General features: G+C 44.0%; 1 protein-coding gene across 15 annotated transcripts in view; it reads left to right on the plus strand.

Moving 5' to 3' along the window:
* The window catches only part of NAV1 (neuron navigator 1), a 2,160,095-nt gene that overhangs the window by 1,984,478 nt on the left and 151,425 nt on the right, over positions 1-24,192 (plus strand). For 10 of the 15 annotated variants that reach the window (XM_085644290.1, XM_085644280.1, XM_085644299.1 and 7 more), the window contains 6 exons: positions 9,647-9,699; positions 14,569-14,592; positions 14,691-14,768; positions 16,228-16,311; positions 20,920-21,031; positions 24,044-24,165. In XM_085644290.1, coding sequence (XP_085500416.1) covers positions 9,647-9,699; positions 14,569-14,592; positions 14,691-14,768; positions 16,228-16,311; positions 20,920-21,031; positions 24,044-24,165 — 473 coding nt within the window. The remainder of the gene's footprint in view (positions 1-9,646; positions 9,700-14,568; positions 14,593-14,690; positions 14,769-16,227; positions 16,312-20,919; positions 21,032-24,043; positions 24,166-24,192) is intronic. The other 5 variants (XM_085644319.1, XM_085644308.1, XM_085644339.1 and 2 more) reach the window with 1 other exon arrangement.

Here is a 24,192-nt window from a genome sequence, read left to right on the forward strand (position 1 = left end):
CATGCTGGCATCTAGCGATATAATAACTGCATCCTCCTGAATGCAGGGCCCACCGGCCAGTATGCCATGCAACCGTCTAATATTCATCGCTGTGTTGCGCCCCGGCATGAAGCCGGATTGATCAGGGTGTATGAGCGTCCGCAAATGAGGCTGCAGACGTGTCGTTAACACCTTCGCTAGAATCTTTGCTTCCACGTTGAGGAGTGAGATAGGCCTGTAGGAGGTGCAGTCCTGAGGAGGCTTCCCGGGTTTCAGTATCGCCACCAGTGTCGCGACTCTCTGGTCTCGGGGGAGTATGCCCTCCTTTAGACTGGCTTCATACATTTTCAGCAGGTGCGGAACTACCGTGTCTGTCTCCCTCCTACAACTCTATCGGAATCCCATTCGGCCCCAAGGCTTTTCCGGACTGGAGGCCCCGAACGGCCAGGGCGATCTCTTCTACGGAGAGGTCAGCCTCTAATGCACCCGCGTCCTCCTCAGTCAATCACGGAAGACGTATGTCCCGCAGGTATGCTAGGTTGTCCTCAACGGTGGCCGTTACCACAGAGGTGTACACTTTTTCGTAGTGTGTTGCAAAGGCCCTCACTATTTCGTTAGGATGCGTCACAACCTCTCCAGTGGTCAGACGTATCTGCGCTACCCATCTGCTGGCCCTCTCTTTTTTATCTAGCCATGCTAGTAGTTTGCCCGCCTTGTCTCCCACTTCATATATTGTATGTTGCGTTTTTGTAAGACGCAACCGGGCTGCCTCCCATAAGTGGTCTCTGTATGTTTGTTTAGTGAGGTTCAGTGCATGTGTGCTCGTATCGGTGGGATCTCGGGCTTGCTCCCTTTCTGCCTCGGTCACTGCCTCCTCAAGCTCCATCATCTGTTGCGCCGAGTTACGTTTGTGGGCTGTAATGGCCGCGATGGCCTGTCCACGCAGCACTGCCTTGTAGGCGTCCCAGAGGATAATGGGTGAGGCAACCGACTGCCTGTTGTCTTGGAAGTAATGTTTCGTGGTTTTATGTAGGGTCTTGCGCACGTCAGGGATTTTTAGATAGCCGGGGTGTATTGGAAAAGTGCGTCTCCGCCCTAGCAGACCTGAGGAGCAAGATAGCAACACTGGCGAGTGATCAGATATACCCCTGGGGAGGTGCTTGACCTCCTGTAGTTTCTCAATGCATGCCGGGGAGGTAAGGAGGTAGTCGATACGTGAAAGACTGTTGTGCACGCTAGAGTGATGTGTGTATTGACGCTCCGTGGGGTGGTGTATGCGCCAGGTATCCTGCAATCCCATTGCGTCTATGAAGTCGCGCAAGGGCGCTGAAGCTGTGCTCCGCCCTCTCAAGGGGTGCCTGTCCCACTCATCGTCTACTGTGGTATTGAAGTCGCCCCCAAGTATCAGTTCTCCGGGGGGTAAGCCTAGCAGAAAACTCCCCAGAGCCGGGAAAGCAAGCGAGTGCAATGCCGGGGGGATGTACACTGTGACAAAATTAAAGTTGCGCCCTTCCCACTGCCCGGCCATCGCAGCAAAGCGTCCCTGGTCGTCTGTCCATTTCCCTTTCACCACCAGGGGGCAACTTTTCCGGATGAGGATCCCAGCACCTCTGGAACCAGCAGTAAATTCTGAATGTGCTATCATTGTAAAACCCCATCTATCGAGCGCCTTAACGGCCGTTCCCACTAAGTGGGTCTCCTGTAGGAGAACCACTGACGGAGTATGCCTCTTAAGGTGTTGCAGCACTAGCCCCCGTTTAATTTTGTTACCCAGGCCATTCACGTTCCACGACATCACCGTCAATGGGCTACCCGTGGTCTGGCAATCAGCCCGTTGCAGATTCGTAGCTGGCATTCTAATGGTTGCTATTCATGTGTGAGTCGACCCGTGTCAAGATCAAATCCTGCAGTGTATCTACCCTGTCTGTTATAGTCTTAGTCGATGAACGTGTCTTGCGTATGTGAATTCCCATGACCCACTTAAGGTGACTGGCGAACCAGAAAACGAAAAAAGAAAACCTAAAAATCCAACAACCCCTTAATGAAACCCCCCCCCTCAACTACCCCCCACCCTGCTTCCCTACCAGACGGATCCCGAACTACCCGCCACCCCAACATAGCAGAGTGCTTTAATTCCATCAACAGTACTTGCGTGTAGAGGGGAAGGAAGTCCGAGAGCCGGCACCGCTCCCCCAGTCTCCACGATTGTCTCGTAACCATTCAAACTGTGCACCATCCCGATTCCCCTTGTTACTCGTATGCACAGGGAGCATCTCTCGTAAGGAAGGAGCCCAACAACTAACAGTCCCCGTGCCAACCATTTCTGGTCCCCCTTTGCGGTGGGTTCATCTCCTCCTCCCTATGTCGCCCGTCTCATGGCAGGCGCCAGCAGTTCAGTCTTCCGAGTCTGTACTTTTTGGACATGGCTCCGTCCCCTCCTGTCGAGATGGTTGGGAATTCTCGTTTACTTCTGTGTCATGTCGCTGCCGCCTCCTCGATCTGTCGGTACCACCCACATGCTGCCATCCCTCAATCTAATCGTGGGCCTCCTCTGGCGTTTCAAAGAACCATGTCTTGCCCTGCGCCACCACTCTCAATTTAGCCGGAAACGGCATCGAGTATGAAAGTTCCTTGCGGCGAAGTTCTTTTTTTACCTCTATAAAACTTCTGCGCCGTTTGGCCACCGCCGCTGTATAGTCCGGGAAAAAGGAGATCAGGGAATTCTGAACGCGCAAGGGCGGCGCCACCCGCGCTGCTTGCAGTATTGTGTCTCGGTCCCTACAATTAAAGATACGGGCCACTATTGGTCTAGGGGGCGCTCCGGGCTGGGGCCTACCTCCTGGCACTCTGTGCGCCCGCTCCACCGAGAAGAGGGTGGACAGTCCGCGGGGCTGAAGTTTGGATTGTATGAGTTCTTCGACATAGAGGTCCATGGCGGGGCCCCCTTCGTTCTCGGGAACCCCCGTAATTCTGACGTTGTTCCGTCGGGAGCGCCCCTCCTGATCGTCCAATTTTGACGCCATGAGCCTGTTATCAGCCTCCAATCGACCGACCCTATGAAGCGGTGAGGCAGTGTCCGCAGTGAGGGATTTTGTCACCGTCTCCACTTCTTTCACCCTGTCAGTCATTTTTGAAAAATCTGCTCGTAGGAGGGAAACATCCGTGGAGATCGAACCCACCGTAGTCTGCACTTTAGTGAGGGCCGCCATGATATCCTCCAATGTCACCTTTTTTGAGCTTCACTAGTTCATGGCCATCGTTGGTGCCGCCAGGCCACGCCCCAACTAACATCATTTTAATAGAATCTAGTCTACCCCACCAGGATAAGTATAAAGGGTTCCAACGAGTTGTGGAGTTGATTAAAGTTGTTTGTAAGCTTTTGATATTTAACGTTACTGTATCTTTAATAGAGGGAGTAAACCATAAACCCAAATATTTAATCTTAGTTGGGCTCCAATGAAAGGAAGACATTAAGAAATCTGCATGAAAACAAAATTTATTTAAGGGAAGAATCTCACATTTATCAACATTAAGTTTGTATCCAGACGCTTGTGCAAAATCAGAGACTTCTGATAGAAAAGCTGGGATAGAAGTTTGGGGTTGAGAAATGAATAAAAGAATATCATCTGCATAAGCAGAAATTTTGAAATGTTTATCACCATAAGGAAAGCCTGTGATACAATTGTTCATACGAATTTTTGTGAGAAAGGGTTCCAATGCTAAAATAAACAATAAAGGAGAAAGAGGACATCCTTGTCTAACACCTCTGAAGAGAGGAAATGAAGGAGAAATAAGGCCATTGGCTAATATAAAGGACCTAGGAAAGGAATATAATAACGAAATATAAGAAAGGAAATTTGGACCGAAGCCAAACCAAACAAGGGTTGAGAAGATAAATTGCCAATTAACCCGGTCAAAGGCTTTTTCAACGTCTAATGCAACAGCAGCTAATGAGTGTTTATAGGAAAAGGATTTGCTAAGAACATTAAAAAACAGACGCGTATTATCGGAAAGATGACGACCTTTGATACAACCGCACTGTTCTCTGCCAATTAACTTAGGTAAAATTTTGTCTAAACGAAGATCGAGAATTTTGGCAAATATCTTGTAGTCTAAGTTAATTAAAGAAATAGGCCTATAGTTCTTACATAAAGTGTGATCTTTATTATCCTTGGGAAGAAGACAAATCAAAGCTTCTTGAAAGGTGCCTTCGGATTTTTTGGAAGATATAAAAAAGGAAAAAAGTTGATGAAGCTTAGGAACAAGTACCTTGGAGAAGTGTAGATAAAATTCTCTAGTGAAGTCATCCGGCCCAGGGGCCTTCCCTTTTTTAAGGACTTGGATGGACTCCAGAATATCTTTAGGACATATAGATTTCTCTTCCTTAGAATCCGATATATCTAGAATAGAAGGAGAAGGAATGGAGGATAAATATTGATCAATATCAGAAATTAAAGGAGGGGATTCCGGAGTGTAAAGAGTCTGATAAAAGGTAGTAAACTCCGTCAGAATATCTTCGTCTCTATGAAGCGTTATATTAGAAGAGTTAACAATAGATTCAATTTTAGTACGCTCCTTTTTAACTTTGAGATAATTAGCAAGGAGGTTACCAGCTTTATTTTGAGCGCTATAGTATTTAGCACTGGATTTGAGTAAATATAAATTTGCAGATTCCGTAGACCATTTATTAAAAGAGAATTTCGCTTTAAGAAGGGAATCTAAGTCGGATTGAGAATTGGTTAAATAATAATGTTCCAATTGTTTAATTTGTGTATTAAGTGATTGTAAAGACTGAGAAGCTGTACGTCTCTTTTGTGCAACAAATGAAATAATGAAATCCCTAGAAGCAGCTTTAGAAGTGTCCCACACCAACTGAGGGGATGTCTGAGAAGATTCATTTTCAATAAAAAACAAGGTTGCAAAATTAAGAAAAGCAGGTGTAAATGTAGGATCTAGAAGGAGAGAGTTATTAAATCTCCATCTCCAGGTACCCTTTGCGAGAGGAAGTAAGTAAGTCTAGATGTAAGGAAACTGGGGCGTGGTCCGAGATGAGAATGGAGCCTATGTCAGAATGGGTAATATGTTGAGTCAGAGCCTTCGAAATAAAGAGATAGTCGATCCGAGATTGGGAAGAGTGAACTGGTGAATAATAAGTAAATTCTTGTAATGTAGGGTGGCAAAGTCTCCATGAATCAACAAGAGATCTTTGCGAAATAGTGGAAGTAAATTGAGTATGCATGGAAGATGGTAAAAAACGAGATTGAGACCTTCTATTTAAAAGGGGATCCACAATCATGTTACAATCACCTCCCAAAATAAAATAATCATCTGTATATTGCATCAATAGAGAGAGAATCTGTGACCAAAACAATTTGTCTTGCAAGGTGGGTGCATATAAGTTGAAAATAGTTATAGGAATCTTATCAAGCAACAAAGATACTGCAACCCACCTGCCATCAGAATCATTATCTTGGTTTATAAGTTTGACATTTAACTGTTTATGGCAGAGAATAGCAACACCATTACGTTTCCCTGAAGCAGGAGATGCAAAAACATGGCCCACCCAATTCCGACGTAGCTTAGCAATTTCAGCCTCTTTTACATGAATTTCCTGTAATGGCACAATATCTCCCTTTAAATTTGCTAGATGAGACCAGACCCGCTGTCGTTTAATGGGAGAACCCAAACCTTTAACATTCCAAGTTAATATATTTAACGACATTTTAAAAATATAGAGTATAGCAAAACGCTATGAAGGCATCAATTATATACATGAATTAAAATGTAAAATATCATAAGATAATTTGAGAAATTAAAAATAGAGGAATAGTGTCGGAATGAAGCAGAAAATGACGTGAAAATAAAAAGTAATAACCTAAGGAGATTGAAAATAAAAAGCTTGAAAAAGGAAAGGATTAAGACAAAAGGGAAAAGAGAGACAAAAAATAGAAAATAGACCAGGAATTGAAGAATGGAGAAAGATGGTAAATCAAGAAGATAGAAAAAATCGAGAGAAAACAAGAGGTCAAGAAGCAAAATAGCAAGAACAATGTACATAATAGAACTGTGAAAAAAGAAGGGAGGGTGAGGGGGGACAGGAAAAGAGAAAGATGAAAAAGAGCCAAATATAAAATAAAGAATACAGTACATCATCAACAATTGATAAGAAAATCATTAGTCAAAGAGACAGAGTACAAAAACACAATTAAAAAATATAATGAGGACATACCACAGGTAAACATTGTAGACGGGGGGTGAAGCCACATGAGAAAAGGCAGCACACCAGACGGACAACCCCAGAACTGATGAGAGCACGAGGAACAACGACCTCCAGGAACAACGAAGGAATAAGAGATAAAGGATCACACAGTGCGTCTATGAAGGAAAGAGAAAATGTTAACCAACAAAATCATATACTGGACAAAAAGTACCAAAAATGAAATTAAAAACATATAATACCAAACAAATGACAACTCAAACCAAAAATTTATGATAGAGACATATCCATGGACTCATCCCTGCAAGTATTCAAAAAGTGTTGGAGAAGTGCAGGATCTTCATAGTTAGTTGTTCTGTTATTATAAGTCACTTTGAACAAACAAGGATGAAATATACCATAGCGAGCATTCAAACTACCGAGTGCAGGTCTCGTATCCAAAAATTTCTTCCGTTGATCCGCTGTGACTTTAGAATAGTCTTGGGCAAAGAATAGATTAGAGCCATTCCAAAGAATTTTTCCTTTTTGTTTGGCAGCCTGAAGAACTTTGAGCAAATCGGTGTATTCCAAAAAATATAAAATAACACCCCTAGGTTTCCCAGAAGAGGACGCAGCAGAAGAAGAACTTGGACTATGCCCTAAGCGATGAGCTTGTTGGATGATGAGAGGAGGCAATTCAGGAAAACCGAGAAGCTTTGGAAGAAAGGATCGAAAAAATGACAAGGGATCAAAGCCTTCAAGGCCTTCCAAAAGACCATAAATGCGTAGATTACGCCTATTTCGATTTTCCAAATTCTCAGCTTGCTGTGTAAGATGTGAGCTCTCCCTTCGCATACCAGGAACTTGATCAGTGATGGCTTGAATAGACTCCACTTGAATCTCAAGAGCATCAACTTTTTTCTCTGCGTTGGACCAATTATCCTCAAGGTTCTGAAGGCGAAATTTAGTTTGTCATGTATGGCTTGAGAGAACGTATTTCCTCTAGTAGAAGCTCCATTGAGATTGTAGATGAAATATTAGGAGGAGATGGAGGGTTAACCTTTGTTCGCTTACCAGAAGAAGAAGGGGAAGCGGAAGGAATTTTAGAGACTGGTTTAGAGTTAGAGGTCGGTGTGGTAGATGACAGGAGCTTAGAATTGACGGAGTCAGTACCAGTCTCCTCCATAGTATCCTGTAATATACTGAAAGGATTAGAGTCCTTCAATGACGTATTTTTGGCGTGTTGGACGTTACCACGATTGGTACAAGGCATTGCCATTCAAACCAAAGAAGTGCTCAAAAAGATACCAAAATATAGCTAAAAGTCACTGAGAAATGAAAAATGCGCTGACAAAAAAGATAAAAAAACAGCAATATACTGATTAAAAGACATAGGCTGCTGAAAAAATGCTCATATTCGAAACACTAGAGCATTAACCCATAAGCACAAGCGCTTCAAAAAATATTCTGAATGAATTCCAAATGAAACGGTGCTTGGCAGGAAGCAATATGGCAATAAACAGGAACAAATGAGGCCATATACGCTCACCTTTAGTCATATGAGCGTCCGGGTATGAGGAGAAACATCAGTTGAAAAAAATGCGGGAAACCTGAACATTCAAAATGGCGGCCGTGACTTTCATGCAGCCGCACGTATAACAAAAACTTAAAATCCAACGGAGTCAGTCATCCCTGGAGTCCACGGTCAATGCAGGCAGGATTCCCGAACATGCTCCCACCGCTGAGAGATCCAAAACTCAGAAAGAATGTCCTGGAGGAGTTCCAATGCGCTACTCCGTCACGGAGCACCGACGGGCAGCAGCCATTTCCCTCGGCGTTCAAGCCACGCCCCCCATGGGGCACCTTTTTAAGGTGCCCTCTGGGTGCATGTTTTAATAAATCTCTCACTGGAATCAGTGTTGGCTTATTAATTCAAGATGTTTGATACCATACATCTCTGGTTACAGTGAAGCCATCATGTAGGGGGGGGGCTCATTTTCACCAGTGTCTAGGACATGTTCTTAAAATGACTTCCCTGGTCACTAGCCAGCCTGCCACCACAGACAAGTTTCTGATCCCCCAGAGGTGAGGGCCTCTGCTCTCAGGAGGTCAGGAGCAAAGCCTGCCCAGGCAGAGGGTGTTCACACCCTCTCCCACAGGGGCATATCTCCCATGCAGGTAAGTTCACACATGTTTAGTGCACCCTCCCTTAGGGCTGTAAGTCCTGCTGTAGGGGTGTCTTACCTATGCTGCATGCAGTTTCTGTGGGCGGGGCACACAGGGATGTGTGCCATGTTGTGTTTTTACAGTGGCAGCCTGTATGTGCTTGGTGAGGGGTCCCTTAGGGTGGCTCAATTTGTGCTGCAGCCGTTAAGGACCCTCTTTAGCCTCCTTGCCCTAGGTACCAGGGGTACCATTTATGAGGGACTTACAGGGAGTGCTATTGGTATTGCCAACAAGTGTAAATTGTTGGTAAAAAGATCCGGCACTGGGGACCTGGTTAGCAGGAACCCAGTGTACTTCCAGTCAATATTGCATCAATTACGAGGCAAAAAGTGGAGGTGACATAAAAAAATGGGCACTTTCCTTCAAGAACCATTACAGACACTTAGAAAATGGTAGTCGTTCCTACACAGGAGAGGAAATAGTTCTTCCTGAGGAAAATTCCCTTCAACCAGATGTCACAATCTCTGGCACTGAGCAAAGTGATGACATTTTGTATGATGATGCCATTATTCATCCATCTAGAGAATGCATCTGACACCTTTCTAGTAGTAGTGGCACTTTTTTATGGTCAGAAGCAGATGGGTATTGTGAGGGTTTTGTGGGTGTATCGTGTAAGATAGTGAATTCCTTCACTTGGAGACTACTTACTCTGATGCGGGACCAATTGCACACATCATTCCCAGGTCAGTCATTTTGCAAGCATGACTCTTAAGTCTTAGAATCTATCTGAGAGAGGTGCTGAACCACGGAAGGAGCACAGAAGACAAAACACTGGACACTGTTACACACTGACTACTTTTATTCCAGTGGGCTGCCAAGAGGAAACCCTGAGTATGTGACTGAAGGGATCTTCATCCTGAATATGTTTTTAGGCAAAAAGTACATTTCCAAACATGATGATCCAGATTAGACACCTTGAGAGCTGCTTTACCATACGTTTTATATATGATAGATTAACATCTTCTGCACAGTCATTACAATATATGAAGACAGAGCATGGCAACAATATGTATTGATGTTCAGTATCCCAGCTTTTACCAAATCTTTCTTTTTACAAAGGAAATGTTTTGGGTCGAATTGGGAAACCTGTTTCTGTGGCACTTTCATTCTGAAAATGTGGTTTGACTCTTTATATTGGGATATGTTTGAGAAGAAAGATTATATAATATGCCGTTATCTTAATGAGGACAAACGCAGCTATGAATGAAAAAGCTTGACAAGTAACATGAGCCTTTGTTTCCTCAGTGCATGGATCAGTCCTGTCCCTGGCATCGAGTGCTTCGTCCACATACTCCTCGGTAGGTTCCATGTTTTATGGTGTGCGCTGTCCAGACGAGTAGTGAAATCTAGTTCACAAGTGTGTGCTTTCAGACACAGGGTCACATTAGTCCTGCCACCATCTTGATCTGAGATTTCCATTTCTCTGAGTAGTCATGATAGATCGTCCATTTTCACATTCTTCTCCCCCATTATATGATGTGTGATAGAAGTGGCTCTTTTCTTGAAGGGAATCACTTGAGGAGTCACAGGGCGCCCATGATCCATGAGGCATGTGGGGGTTTAAGCGCTCATCCATTTGGTTCGAAGTGGGTTAGATTGCCTGTCTATCCCCTTTTTAGGTCTCGCTGAGACAGCGAAAGCTGTCTCTTTGAGACATTTTGTAAGTGGGTTTTCAAAAGTGCTACCCACATGGTTTTGCTGGCCTAGAGCTTGAGTGCACGATGGCGTGCACGTGCACAGCTGCTCCTTGCATTCCCCCCTCCCTTCTCACCCAGCCCTTTGATGCTCTGCTTGCATCTCCCTTCTCCTCATCTGGCTTTCTTATCTCTTCCTTAAAGCCAATCGCGATCACTTTCACTTTTGCCAATTTCAAGCCGTCTCTTCTTAATCACGATCACTTTCACTTTTGCCAATCTCAGGCGCGGGCACCCTTAAAGCGCGATCGCGGTCACTTTCGTCTACCGCATCACTAATGTGCGCGCGCCGAGTCTAAGTACCTCGGGTCTGTGGCGGCATAATTCAGCTTCATGAGAGCCTGTCGGCGGCCGCTCTTCAGCAGCAGCAGCTATAGAGCAAAAATGCTACAAATGGCGACGGAAGCGCAAATATCCCTCCGTAGCGTCTTCCCTCAGTGAAGCTCTCTCCTCTCCTCTTCCGGAACCAAATCTATCTCCGTGGGTCGCAACCAAGTGCAAAGAATACTCCTGCCGCCCCATGGTGGCTTCATGAATTGTTTCTTTTGTTCGTCCGCAGGCGTCTATCTCAACACGGTCCTGCTCCTTCACAGCGTACAATGGTTCTCTCTCCTTCACAGCGCACAATGGTTCCCTCTCCCGTCTGGGCATGCAGCCTATCCTTTGGTTTTCCATCACATCGCAATTCACCGCTTCCTCATGACACAGAGCTCTATCCTCTTCATGGTCATGAAGGGTTTATGTTCAGCCGATTCTGTACTCTTCGGCTAGTTCAACCATTTACTAATATGGCATTGTTTCATTATATTTTTTGTTGTGATATTGTTTCATTTTATTGAGTATAGGATCGGAGAACCGAAGCCGAGTCTCGAACCCGAGTCCCCAGTCCGAAAGTTGGCAGCTTTGTATGTTGTGCCACATTCAGCCCGTTTGTTGTGTGTGATGGCTAAATGCTTATAAGGTCCCAAAGTATTCATTCCCACCAAAGCTCCGACTCCGCAGTTCCTCATGCAGGTTTTTATTTTTTATATTTGCTGAAATCTGTGCAAATGACTCAGTCTGTCACTAATCCCGGCAAAGTCACTCAGGCGAATAAGCCCCTCCCTGCCACACACTACTGTCTAAACAAACATACTCACCGGACTTTAGTGTAGCACTGTCCTGCCCCCTTCTGAATTTGCTTCCGCCAAAGCTCTGACTCCACAGCTCCTCCCGCTGGTTTGTATTTGAAACAAGGCTACAGTATAGGACTTCCAAAAAATCTACTTTGCAGTGCATATTATATGAAACTACTAGTTGTTTTGAAACTGTCATAATAAATACATGCAGTAAAACATATTAATTTATGCTGTGCCGAATGAGTGTAGTTTGCACTCGCCATAGGCAGCACAGCGATAGACCTGCTCATGGGTTTCAATAACAAAGTACTTTGTCTTGCAGAAAATGTATTCACTGGCATAGGAGCTTGTCATAGGCAGAAGCGCATCCACACGATCTCACAAGGCTGCAGAGAAGGAAAATGAACAACGCACGAACTGACACAATGTTGTGACAGCCCACACAACATGAGTGAATCACCAGGGCACTTTAGCTGAAAGTGATCAGCTTTATTTAATAAATGGCCCTGGGATAAAATAACTACAGCAGCTGTTTTCTCTTTGGCAAGTACCTGCTTGTCTCGTTGAAGTCACAGGCTATTGGCGTTTCACAACATCATTTCTTTTCTTGGAAAAAATCCTCACTTGTGAGAAAGTCTATGGATCTATTGTGTGGGTGTTAGTTTGCTGAGGTTCATCATCCAATATGGTGGTGCTGCCTGACCTTTTCTAACCTTCCAGTTCCTGGTGTGTGAGTGCACTCAGTCATTCATTCTGATTAACAGATGTATGCTGTACACCCCCTTTCGCCATCTGAAACACTCCAAATGACGCTTGCCATCTCTCAGTCCTGCAGGACATGAGGAACGCACACGCAGTTGTTGACCTGGTACAGAGTGAACCATTTCTCAACTTTTATTTTCTCCCCCCAAATAAGACTTACCACACACAAACATTAAATCCAAGTCCGCATTGCACCTCGTCCACTTGTGCTTTACTTCACCACCTGGAAAGTTCCTGCATAAGCTTTGACCAATCAAATTCATTTTGTTCCCAGACCATGATGCTGTGTAAATAAACATACTCCCCGGACGTTCGTGTATCGCCGTCCTGCCCCTTCTGGGTCTCTGGGTACATACTGTATCTACATTTGGGTTCCCTGGTATACATATTCTATCGCTACTTTTTTCCAGTGCCTCTTAATCTGTGACAGTTGTGATGCTTGGCATTTAATATTAACAATGGATTCAGAACATATTAACCTACATGCATAGTTTAAAGGCTTCCAGCTTAAGGAACCCATTTCTGTTAAAAAAAATAAAAAGAAAAGAAAAATTAGACTCCCCTGGGAGTTGTAGCAACGCTGCTGCCGGCCACACACCTCGGCATTTGTAATGCATGTGCGCAGATTGTTATAGTGTCACTCGCATGGCTGGCAATCTGCCTACTGCCTTTACAAATACCCCACCGATCCTGGCAATGCTCCGAGGCCTCTACACCACCCCTCCCCCTTTCTATCTCTACTACCCCAGAGTGCTGTATGTATTTTCAGCAGCAGAAAAATCGGTGCTCGTTTAGTGCTGAAGGCACAAAGGGTCTGCACTTTTAAATTTTCATTCCCAAACTGCATCTAAAACACAACTGATTACATCGCTGGCCTTTTCAATTTGAATATCAGTAGGTGCCTACATTTATCTATAATGTGCATTGGCTTTATTGTTTCAATTCTCGTGTCAGACACAGAGCGCCATCTTCAAAGCTGGATTTTGTTTGTCATTTCAATTTAACAATGAACGGCAGATCCCATAAAGCTGCTTCTTGACCCATGATAAACTAACAATATAATAACTCCTCTGTGTGCATCATGCTTGGGCAGCGCTTTTACTGCCTTTCTGTTGCTTCAACAATCCAAAGTGACACAGAAGAGGGAAGGTAAATGATTTTATAATATGTTACTTCATGATACTTTGCAGTCACACAGAGAATTTTATATTGCTGTTCACATGCATGGAGGCATTTGTCTTTCTGTAGGCGTATTAAAAAGACTTGGAGTGTGTCTATAGATCTTTCCTGAGGTACGCATGAATTCCTGCATCAGAATGCATGACCCAGTGAGTAGTAATGGTATAGCTCTTCAATCACTGATGGCACATCACCCGTAATATTATGCTGCATAGCTAAACACTTATAAGGTCCCAAAGGCGAGACCTATTGGCTATGCCAATGCTTGTTTGTGTTTTCCTTTTTGTTTTCTCAGTCTTCCAAACCTATTTCTGTTTAACCAATTCTCTTGGGCAGTGGCCTGTTAGCTGTGTTGTACGAACCGGTTGAGCAGCCTGCCAGTGGGATTCTTGTTTTGGGTCCTTTCAGAGCTCCTGTCATTAACTCTAATTTACATACACTAACACCCTCTGTTCTGCATCCTGTCACCATATTGGTGGTTTTACCACACCTAACTTCACTGTAGTAGTACTCTTAATACCTTGAGAGTGCTTCGCTATGTCAGGACGCCTAAAGGGGGCCCCTAATTAGCTAGATTAGGGACACCCGAGATCTGCCAAAGGATCAGTCTGTGTAAAACTGCTGTGGATTCTAAACATCTGTCCATTCCTGTGGTGCGATGTACACCAACGTCTAGGTTGGAGAGTACTTCAGTTACTGGCTCGTAGGGGAAGTAGAAGCTATGCTACTCATACCCTGCTCAGTGAGAGGAGAGGTTCGGGTGCAGGGGCCCACACACCAGCTTCACTCTGTGTCCCCCATGGGGAGTGCTTCCATCCTACTACAGGAGTAGTCACCATTATTGCAGAAGTTTTGGTTTCCCAACAAGGGGCACAGGGAAAATGCCTCTTGCATGCATTAGGACCCAGAAAACTCTGGCTTTCAGCTAGTGGCATGCACCTCTGTGGATCACAACATTGTACTAACAAACATAGCCCTCCTCTAGTGCTGTCACTACAGTCCTGCCCTCATGCTGCTGCAGGTACATAGTGGAGGCCCAGTAACGCCGAAGAATGTTGCCCATTTCTTTACTGGCGGTTAGATTTCTGAATTGGTAAAATCTTTGATGGTGTTGGGCCCAGATTTTCAGGCCTGCTCAATAATCCTACCAAAAGAGTGAGAAAAGAAAAGGGAGGGAGCCAGAAGGAAAACGAAAGAAAGAAGAACAGAAAGAAATAGACTGTGTGAGCATGAGTGCATGCAGGTGGTTAGAGGAGCCACTGACTCCAGCTTCCATTAATAGAGACCCGCAAGCTTTTTTTGCTCCTGACCATAGTGCCGATACGAATTGTTTGCACCAAGTACACCACTGGTCTAAGCCCATCTTTAAGCTTTCCTTTTCTCTTTCTTCTCTTTGCATGTTGCTTTCTCTCAGGCGGAGGAGAGGATGCAGTCTGAGGTAGTGTAACTTATTTCATGAATTCCTTGCGCACACTTGTCCATGGGAAAGCTAGCATGAGAAATGGTTTGTTCACTCTTGTCTTGTTTACTCCACAGCAAATCCGTAAACTGCGACGGGAGCTGGAGAACTCCCAGGAGAAGGTAGCCACACTGACCACGCAGCTGTCGGCAAACGTAAGTCATTCTGAAGTCGGTGCTGGCTTTGCATGCCCCATAGCTAGGGCTGTACATGTTTGAGTGGCTGTGCACGAGTGTGTGTCTCAGTACTGGGTTTTGGCCATTCTTGAGCATGTGAAGGGGTAGCGCACATATAGTCCTATTTCAATATCATGGTCCATTTAGGCGCATGACTGAAAAGCTCTCCGCCTCGCTATTGAATAGCGTACGACTCGCCTGATTTTACCTATTTTACAATAGGATGTGTGCAATTTGAGCCATGTTCACAGCTGGTGTGCCACGGTCACAAGTACCAGTGCATGTCAGCTGAATAACCAACGTACTTTCTTTAAGCACGCCTGACCCTTCAGGGGTACTGAAACGGAGAAGTAAGTGCTTATTTAAGGAAGTGACGCAGAATGAAACAGTAAACAGCACAATGAACTGAAAATCACAGTCACAGATGTCACTTCTAAAATAAACAGGTCTTTATTTGCATTTAGTTAAAGGGGTACAGTTAAAATATGATCCATATAAAAAGCAGAAGGCGATAGCTCCATTTGAGGCCGATTCTTGACCCCAAACACATTTATGGTGTCTGGATGCTAGAAATTACCTGGGCCTACAATTCAGTCCATCCATCTACAGTAGCTCACTCTCCCGCCTGATCCTTTGTGTTATATACAAGAGGTAACACTGTGACACGCCTGAATAGCTTTACAACACACAGACAGGATATCTGTGAAAGTGTTATTGCAACTTGTAGGTCTGCACATGCCAAACGTGAAATGCAGAAGGCTGTAAATAAGCACAGATACAGAACTTCTCGTGTGTTGGGGCTTTTAAAAACACACATGCCATTGTAACGCTTGTGTAGTGATGCACTCTGAGCTCCTTTGACCCAGGAACCGGGCAGGTACTTACTAATATGTGACTTCCTTATGTGAAAGGTCTACAAGTTATATCGGCCGGAGCAGGATGTCCTCTCTGGACATTTCCTCTCTGGAAATTTCCTCTCTGGAAGCCTATATAGCAAGACCTATAAAATGGACATTTACACAAAAGTCCGAGAGAGAAGGTAAGACCCCAAACTCTACCAGTTTAATGAATACATTTATCTGCCTCATTGATAAGTAGGGGCTTTTGGCCTAAGTAATGTGTTAGTTGTAATACTACCAAACAAATGAGCACCACAGTGTCTGCCTGATTAAAACACACTCTCTTCTTACTACTCAATATGCAGTGTGTTCTTCCCTAGTTAATGGGAATACAATGTAATTGCTTCGGAAGGCTGGTTTTTGTAAACACAGGGTACTGAGTGGTTAATGTGTACACTATAATATTGCTTTGTTAATCTGCACACCAAATTATTGGTTAGTTGTATTGGTGCCAAACTATCGCACCCAAAAGCGGTTGTTTGGTTAATGTACATTTGTACCTTTCAGGGCATATCCAATGTCATTTTGCTCTGTTTTAGGCAAACTTGGTAGCAGCCTTCGAGCAGTCCCTCGTGAATATGACATCCCGGCTCCGGCAGCTTGCAGACACCGCAGAGGAGAAGGTCAGTGCTCAAGAGGCGGGAGTGGGCAGGTGTATGCGGAGAACGGTATTTCAACAGCACATTCCCTTGCAATACTTCAGTTTATAGTATGTGCTATGAGTTACTTTCAGAATTAATATTTTGCCAAAAACCTACATTTTGGCCAGGAATATAGTGATCCTCATAGTGCGATAAAAATAAACCAGTTTACTACAAACCGTCATACACTGATCTAAACTGTTTTAGATTATAATTAAGGCTACTTAAAGTGTTTCTACATGTGGTATATGTTTTTTCTAATCGTAAAACGTTAGCGTAATGTGGTAAATACTGACCCTAGGCCAAGTTCTTTAGAAATGTCTGGGCACACCGAGATGACATTATTGGGTCAGTATTCACATGCTTGTCCTTTTTAGGTCTCGGCTCGAAGGCTGCGCTTGCGCAGTCTCGATCCGAGATTTAATGACTTGGAGAAGAGGGGCTTGAACCCGCCCCTCTTCTCCCCTGTTCTCCATTGGCTGGCCTCTTGAATGCTGGCCAGCCATTGGAGAACAGGTCCCGTCACTCCGATCAGGCCCCGTCCTTTTCGGATCGGGGGGCGTGTTTTTTTCAGAAAGTCTAATTATCCCCTCCAGCCAATGGCTGGAGGAGAGAAAAGAAAAACACGCCCCCGAATCCGAAATCGCCGCTGCCTTTCTACGAGGCATTTCTGGCTGACCTCTGAGAAAGGCGGTGGTGTCTTCCGGTGCCCTCGGCTTATTTATTTATTTTTTTGAGGCAAAGATTAAGGAAGTAGTTCAGAATCAGATGTTGATATGAAGTCGAGACTCGGACCTGCTTCCCCAATTACACAACTCTGACTTTAACGATACATCATCTTACGATGCTATGATTGTAAAGTATAAGCTATTTAATCTCCCCAAATAGACCATCATATCACACTGCTCGTCCACCTGGCCAATAACGTCACTCACGCAATCGCTTTTTGTCATTGTACACGTAACTAGTTAAACAATCAAGTTCCCCCCTTTAGTTTTGTTCACACAACTCCCTGTTATCGCACAGACGACAGACGCTCAAGTGGGCAGGGCTGCGTGCGACAGACAGCAGCGGTGGCGCTCCTCGAAGAGCGTGGAGAGGCGTGGCTCGCGGCGGAGGGCTGCGCTGGGGGGGGGACAGGGGGGGGCAGGGAAGGCTGTAAGTTGTGTGCGTGCCGGGCACCCTGGCCGCACTACCCTGTGAATGCATTCCCCGGGCTCGAGAGGCAAGCAGGAGCGCGGCACGGTGCCTGGCGGCAGCCCCGGCAGAGTTGCGGCCCGTACTGTCACCCCTAAACAGTTGTCGTCACCAGTGCCCCGGGAAGCACCGCTGCACAAGCGCGGCCTGCGGCACCTCTCGTACCCTCTGCTGGCTGTCTTCGCGTTACTGCGAATCCTCGCTCTGCAAGTGGGATTGTTGTGCGCCTGGTGCTGGCAAAGAATCGCCCCGGGCATGGCGGCTTGCGGCACTCAAGGGCAGGAGCGACAGGCGGAGCGCGTACGGGCGGCTCACCGACAGGCCTTCGAATGCATCTCGCAGGGTCTGCGCATCGACGAGGAGCGCAAAGGTGAGAGGGCGGGTGGGTTGCGTTGTCATCATAACTTATGCTGATTGATTCTACGACCGATTTGTTTATACTGCGCTGCCTCATTACCTGCTTCGCCAGCTGAGAACATATTCACGTGGATGTTTTTGCTTTCCAGGTGACGCGAACATTTGACACCGCCCTAGGGGTGTGTGTGTTTATGCGAGACCCGAGATGCGTAGTGTACTTCATTCGGATGTGATTTTATTTATTTAATTATTTAATGTAGCACGGACATTTACCCGAAGGTGTCAGAGCTCTGTACAATAGAACCAGTACATTACAGGAAAGAAATGTTACAAAATAGAACGTTACAAAAATAAACAGGAAATTAGAAGAGGTAGGGTAAGAGCATAGAAGGCAAGAACACAATATCAAACACAGCAAGCTAGGGTGAGGAATGTACAAGAAAATATTACAAATTTACAATGATGAACTAACTTCCTAGAGGGGTCTGAGAATGAAGGTATTAGTTCTGAAAGTGTCTTTGGAAGAGAAGTGTTAGTATCACCGAGTTCAATGGTGCTTAGTTTACTGACCTCAAAAGGATTGATGGCTGAGTAGGCCTTGCTGGTATTTGTAACGTGCAGATCAATTCATTTTCGTTAACTAGTATGTAATTTACTGAGTCCTCCTGCAGCTGCAAAAATCCACCTACAAGGTAAGTAGCTTACATTAAGGAAGTAGCAGTGTGAGCGAATTAGATGTTCTCAGACTTTGATTGCGTAGCCATGGAGCAATGCTTATACTTGAAGAGGTTTATTTATAAGACACAACACTTGAAATTGAATGTGCTCTTCGCTATGGAACCGATACAGCGATTGCAGGTGCAGGAGAAACATGGTCAGGTTTTTTGTTTCAGGATCAACATCAGTCTGGGATTTTTTGTTCGGTTACTTGTGGAGACTTTCTTTCGAGTTTTCGATACTCAGAAGACTTGGGCCCTTCCTCGAAGCTGGGAATGTTCGGTTTCCCGTGGGAGTCCGGAGCTGGGGTGCGGTGCCGCCTCCTCTGTCAGCCGCAGACCGGGCTGCATGCGCGTGCGTGACCCGTCCTCAGCTCTGTAGTCATCATTACTTTCATTCAGGGGAAAAGTAAAACTACTTCAGAAGGTGCGGTTCTTCTGAAAGACTTTACTAGCTTGTAAAGGTTTACTCCTACAATATATTGAGTGTGAAAAAACCACAAACGTTGAAGAGTATTCTGCCTCACACTTTTTTTTCAGGCATTGAATAAATCAGAACAGTGATTCTAACTGATAGGAAAGAATTAAAGACATATACGCTGATAAAAACCATAGAGGACAAGCATTTACAATGCAACGGTCTCGGCATTGTTAAAGTTAGAGCTATTGGCATTGCTCATGACAATGCCGTTTCTTTAAATGTTTTAAAAACAAAAACCTAAACAAAAATAATGTCATGAGCAATGCCAATAGCTCTAACTTTACCAATGCCGAGACCATTGCATTTTAAATGCTTGTTCTTTTAGCATTTGTGTAAAAATCTCAGCTTCCCATTGGTTTCAAACACCTAATTCACAGGTGTGACCCATGTATTAGAGGATTTTCAAAAACACAACTGTGTGTAGAATAACACAAACCAAACGTAATAATATATTTTACAAACTTAGAATAAGTTATACTACATCATATAGACTTATATTGGTGTGATAGGTAATGTAGTTTGTACAGTAGTAAATTCTTCTGTTTCAAAAACATTTACTGTTCATCAAATTTAAGAGTTGCTTTTAATTAACGATTTAGTTGATTCACAAAGTTTTGGGAAAAAGTAAAAAATCTAGTGCCTGTAGATTTACACTTATGACTTGAGTAGTTAAATAAGTCGCTGGGAATAGTCCTGAAAATCTGTGGAAGTCTACGGTTTCCCAGAGTATTCATTTTCTATGCTTACTCCTGTAAAAAGTAGTCCGTAGGAGTATTTAATGCATATGTGTGCATTACTACATATTATTTTATTGCTTTTATGGTACAAAGGAAGCATATTTTCCCATTAGGAACCCCCCCCCCCCCCTCCCACACACACCTTACTAAACCTGCATGAAATATGGGGAGGTATTCTACCTATTCCTCACCCTCGAAAACGCACCTACTCCAACATCTAATTTTAGTGTTTCCAGGATGGGAACAGCATGAACTCCTACAATTGAACAGACTGTCATATCCCACACATTTGCATTGTTGCCACTTAGCCCTCACACCTTCCTTATCACAATTGCTGGTGTTCCTCAGGCTGCAGTTTAATCAACAGATTAACACAAAATAGTGACAGCTTCAGGGTCTGTCGAGGGACATGTCAACACGTGTCACTCAACAGACCCTTAAGCTATCACTATTTTGTGTTTTAGTAGTTTTGGTGTTCTAATGTTAATTATCTTTACTTTTCCTCTTGATTGTGAAGACCACTGCAGTCCCTGTGGTACTGCAGAATAATTAATGCTCGTTTTGTCTGGTGCTAGGAGGCTGTTTAATCCTTTGGTGGTACTGGTGGTACAAATAGTCCATGCTGAAGTACTTGATACCCATGTCCAGTCTGGATACTGATGTCAAAATATGTTGCGGTTCGACTTTGATCAGATGCTTTACAAAGTTATTGTCATTTTGGAGCATGTAAGATTTTGTTCATGGTATAGCAGTGCCATGTTGCAGCAGTCTGGGGGTTCTATTGTGATTCAATTCAATCTCCTTTTAGTTAGGTTGAGAACATTGCTGTTTTGCGAGACCTTTTTAGGAGGTCCACTGTGATATAAATCTAACATTGCGGTACCCTTTTCAAGTCTTATGGTATGAGAGCTGTGAGGTCTGTGAACCTGATTCTTGGGAGTTGAAGAATTTACAAGGTGTAGTTTGACTTTTACTGGTATTAGAGAATATCCTCTTCATGGTAAGATGGCAGCCGGGTGTTCAAGTACTTGCACTGATAAGTTATTACATGAAGTCTAGTTTCATCAAAAAAAGCTTGTTTATTTAATATTTGTGTTCTCAGGACTCTGAGCTGGTGGAGCTGCGAGAGACCATTGAATTTCTTAAAACGAAAAACTTCGAGGCCCAGGAGGTCATCCAAGGAGCTTTAAACCCTCCAGATGTCAATCCAAGAGGTGCGTTAATGTCGGTCTGTTTTTCATACTCTGCTTCTCTTTTCGTCATTTCAGGGGCAGTCATGCAGGAGGCTTGCGAGTAGGGAATTCTGTACACTTAATAGCAATTTCTGAGGTGTGTGACCAGTAGGCCCATTTCTCTTTATATCTACATTCCTCAACCAACTTCCTCATCTAAGTCAACACGTGACTGAGTAATCAGCTGTCATTCTCTGAGAGTTATGGTCTGTGACGGCACATTAAAAAGTTAATTCCATGCATCTTTGTTTTTTATTAGTAATGACTTTGGAAGTTCCCTTTGATTTTACTAGAATATAAATGCCATTTTCAATAGCCCACAATAGAGAATGTTCTGGGTAAAAGTCTCGGAAAATTAAGGTGGTCTTTAACTTTCCCTTTCTATTGTGCTATTGTTAAAGTGGCACATGGATGCATTCACGTTACTAATATGTAGCCTGGCAATACAAAAAAACATAATGGGGTGGCAAAATGTACAACATGACAATAGTATTGGTAGCTAATGCACCACACAGATGGTAGAGAGCAAGAAATATTACATGAACTGCCCTTTGCATGTATGTTCAATGTATATACTACAAACACAGCTGAAAAACAGGAGAGTGCAATAAAGAGCCCAAAGGCACACTCAATGTGTGATTGGAGGAATAGCTGGTTTTGAAGAGCAAAAACATACCGCTACTGCATCTTGATGTGATGTTCGGTAAAGAGGTGTGTCTTAAGTTCTTTACTAAATCGGAGCAGAGTTGTCAATCCTGATGCATACAGAGATATTGTTTCACATGCAGGATATTTATATGTAGAAGGCAGGATGCTTGGAGCTGTCCTGGCAGCAAATGTGTCGATACTCCCCGAGACGGTCAAGTTGTCAGCCAGAGGTGCTGATCGTGATGGCTCTGTAGATGATGCAGCTGTTTTTTAAGATTCTGGGGTGGAAGTAATGAGGTCATACTTTTCATGCCTTTGATAAGGGGTGCTGCTGAATATAAGATGTCCTCTGGGAGGGGGGCAGTTTGGATTCGGAGGGTCCATGGAACAAGCCATTACCACCATTCAGATGTGAAACTGTTAGTGCTTGTGTGGCAGTTATAACGTCGCTTTCTGGGATGAATGGTTTCACTTTCTCTTGTAGAGAGAGCAGATGGATACGAGGCAGTCTACATTTTCTTGGTGATGTGTTCCGTTAGAGTGAGATCGGTGCTGGGTGAAAGTTGGCAGTCAATTCCATCCATTTTCTTGTTGTTGAACAGCAGGAATTCTCGTTTGATCAGTTTCAGGTGGGTGCTGGACATCCATGTCTGGGTGAAATGCAAGCAGCATTTGAAGCGATTGATGTCTGAAGCTGAGAAGTCCTTCAAATACATTGTGTTTCAGGGAGGTATTGCTGAATTTTGACGCTGTTATCTGTTAGTAGACCACCAGTGTGCTCCATGTAGATGTTGTAGATGACAGGAGACCAGATGGAAAGATGAGGAACTCCTCAATTGACAAGGAAACATATGGGATCTAGAGGTGCCCATGTGAATGGACCAGTGATAGGTAGAAGGAAAATCAGTGAAGAGTGGTTTCCTGTGAATCCTGTTCAAGACTTCACAATGTGGATGAGGGTGTGGTGGCTATGGTGTTGAGGCATTTCAAATGTCTACTAATACCAGGAGGCGGTTGTCCTTGTTGTTACTGTGCCAGGAGAGCATCATCTCTGATTTGCGTGGTGCCTGTATTTGTGCTGCAATGTGATTTGAAGCCAGATTGATAGAAAGGAGCTGGTTGGTGTTGATATGGTCTTGATGTTTTACATAAACAGCTGTTTTAATTATCTTGTCAATGAAGTATGGGTTTCTTCTGGAGTGGAAGGATCTGGTCTGTCTTGAAAGCTTCAGAGAAGATGACTGAGTGAGGAAGGCATTCACAGTGGTCAGTTGGAGTGAGATAACTTCACCAAAGAAGACTTTGATGAAAGAGGAGGGTAAGACATCACATAGGTGTGCTTTTGAGGCAATAGGGTTGGTATTATGACATTTCTTCTAGGTTCAGATGAAGTAAATGTCAGAGGAGAAATATGTAGAGTGTTCCCAAAATGATTTTAGATCATCTGTATTTTTTAATTGAAGTGATTGATGGAATTGCAATTGTCTGTGGAGTCTTGCACAGGAGAGTCAAGCAGGGGATTAATGCAGTGCATAACTGTTTTTGACCACTTTTCTGCTTCTATTGAAAGATTAATTGATGATGGTGGTGGTTTAGTACTTGACTTTGGCTGATGTACAGAGTTGCCTCTGGTATCTCGGTCTAGCAGAGCGACGCTAGTAGCATAAGGTTGTTGCAGCTCTTCTTTCTTCATTTTCTTCCTGTCTTAAGATGGAGCATTTGTTGTCAGCCAAGTCTTTGGAGTACCAGTATGCCAATGGTTTTCTCTCGCACATGCATGCTTTAGTTGTAGTGTAGGTGTTCACATGGTTTAACAGAAATGTGTTGAAATAATCTAGAATTGTTGTTCATGGCTATGGCAGGAAAAGTGATGAGATTGATCTTTGAGTAGTCTATTGAAAAGTCTTTGAAGCATCTGAAGAAATTTTGTTCTCATTTGAGTAGACTTCAATATTTTGGTTGGACCCTGTGCAGAGTGCTAGGGATAGCAGTCTGATCAGTCCAGTCAAGAAGTAATCTTGCGATAACAAGGTCCAAGATGTGATCTTTGGAGGGCGTTGACTGGGTAATATACTGTTCCAGGTGGGACGGTGATGAGGTTGATGTGGGAGCGTGTTTTAATGCTTGATAGATAAGGTGGTGAGGATGTCTGATAATGTGTCTATGAATTCTTTGTTGTGTTCCAGAAGCCAGTGTTAATTGGTAGTTGATCAGCTTTCTCCTATGCATAAATCACCTTAGACTGCATTTTCCCATCACAGTATTCCTGGTACTTCTTTGAGGTCTGGAGAGCTGTAGATTGGCTTAGTTCTACAGATTATTTTTTTTCATCTTAACCACTTTCAGAACTTCGCATTCGGAGGCAGAATTCCTCGGACAGCATCTCCAGCCTTAACAGCATTACTAGCCACTCAAGTATGGGCAGCAGTAAAGAGTCTGACGCCAAGAAGAAGAAAAAGAAGAGCTGGGTGAGTGTGACAGATGATACATCCTTC

The sequence above is a fragment of the Triturus cristatus genome, chromosome 1_1 (genome assembly GCF_964204655.1).
Source record: "Triturus cristatus chromosome 1_1, aTriCri1.1, whole genome shotgun sequence".
In the NCBI taxonomy this organism is placed as follows: Eukaryota; Metazoa; Chordata; class Amphibia; order Caudata; family Salamandridae; genus Triturus; species Triturus cristatus.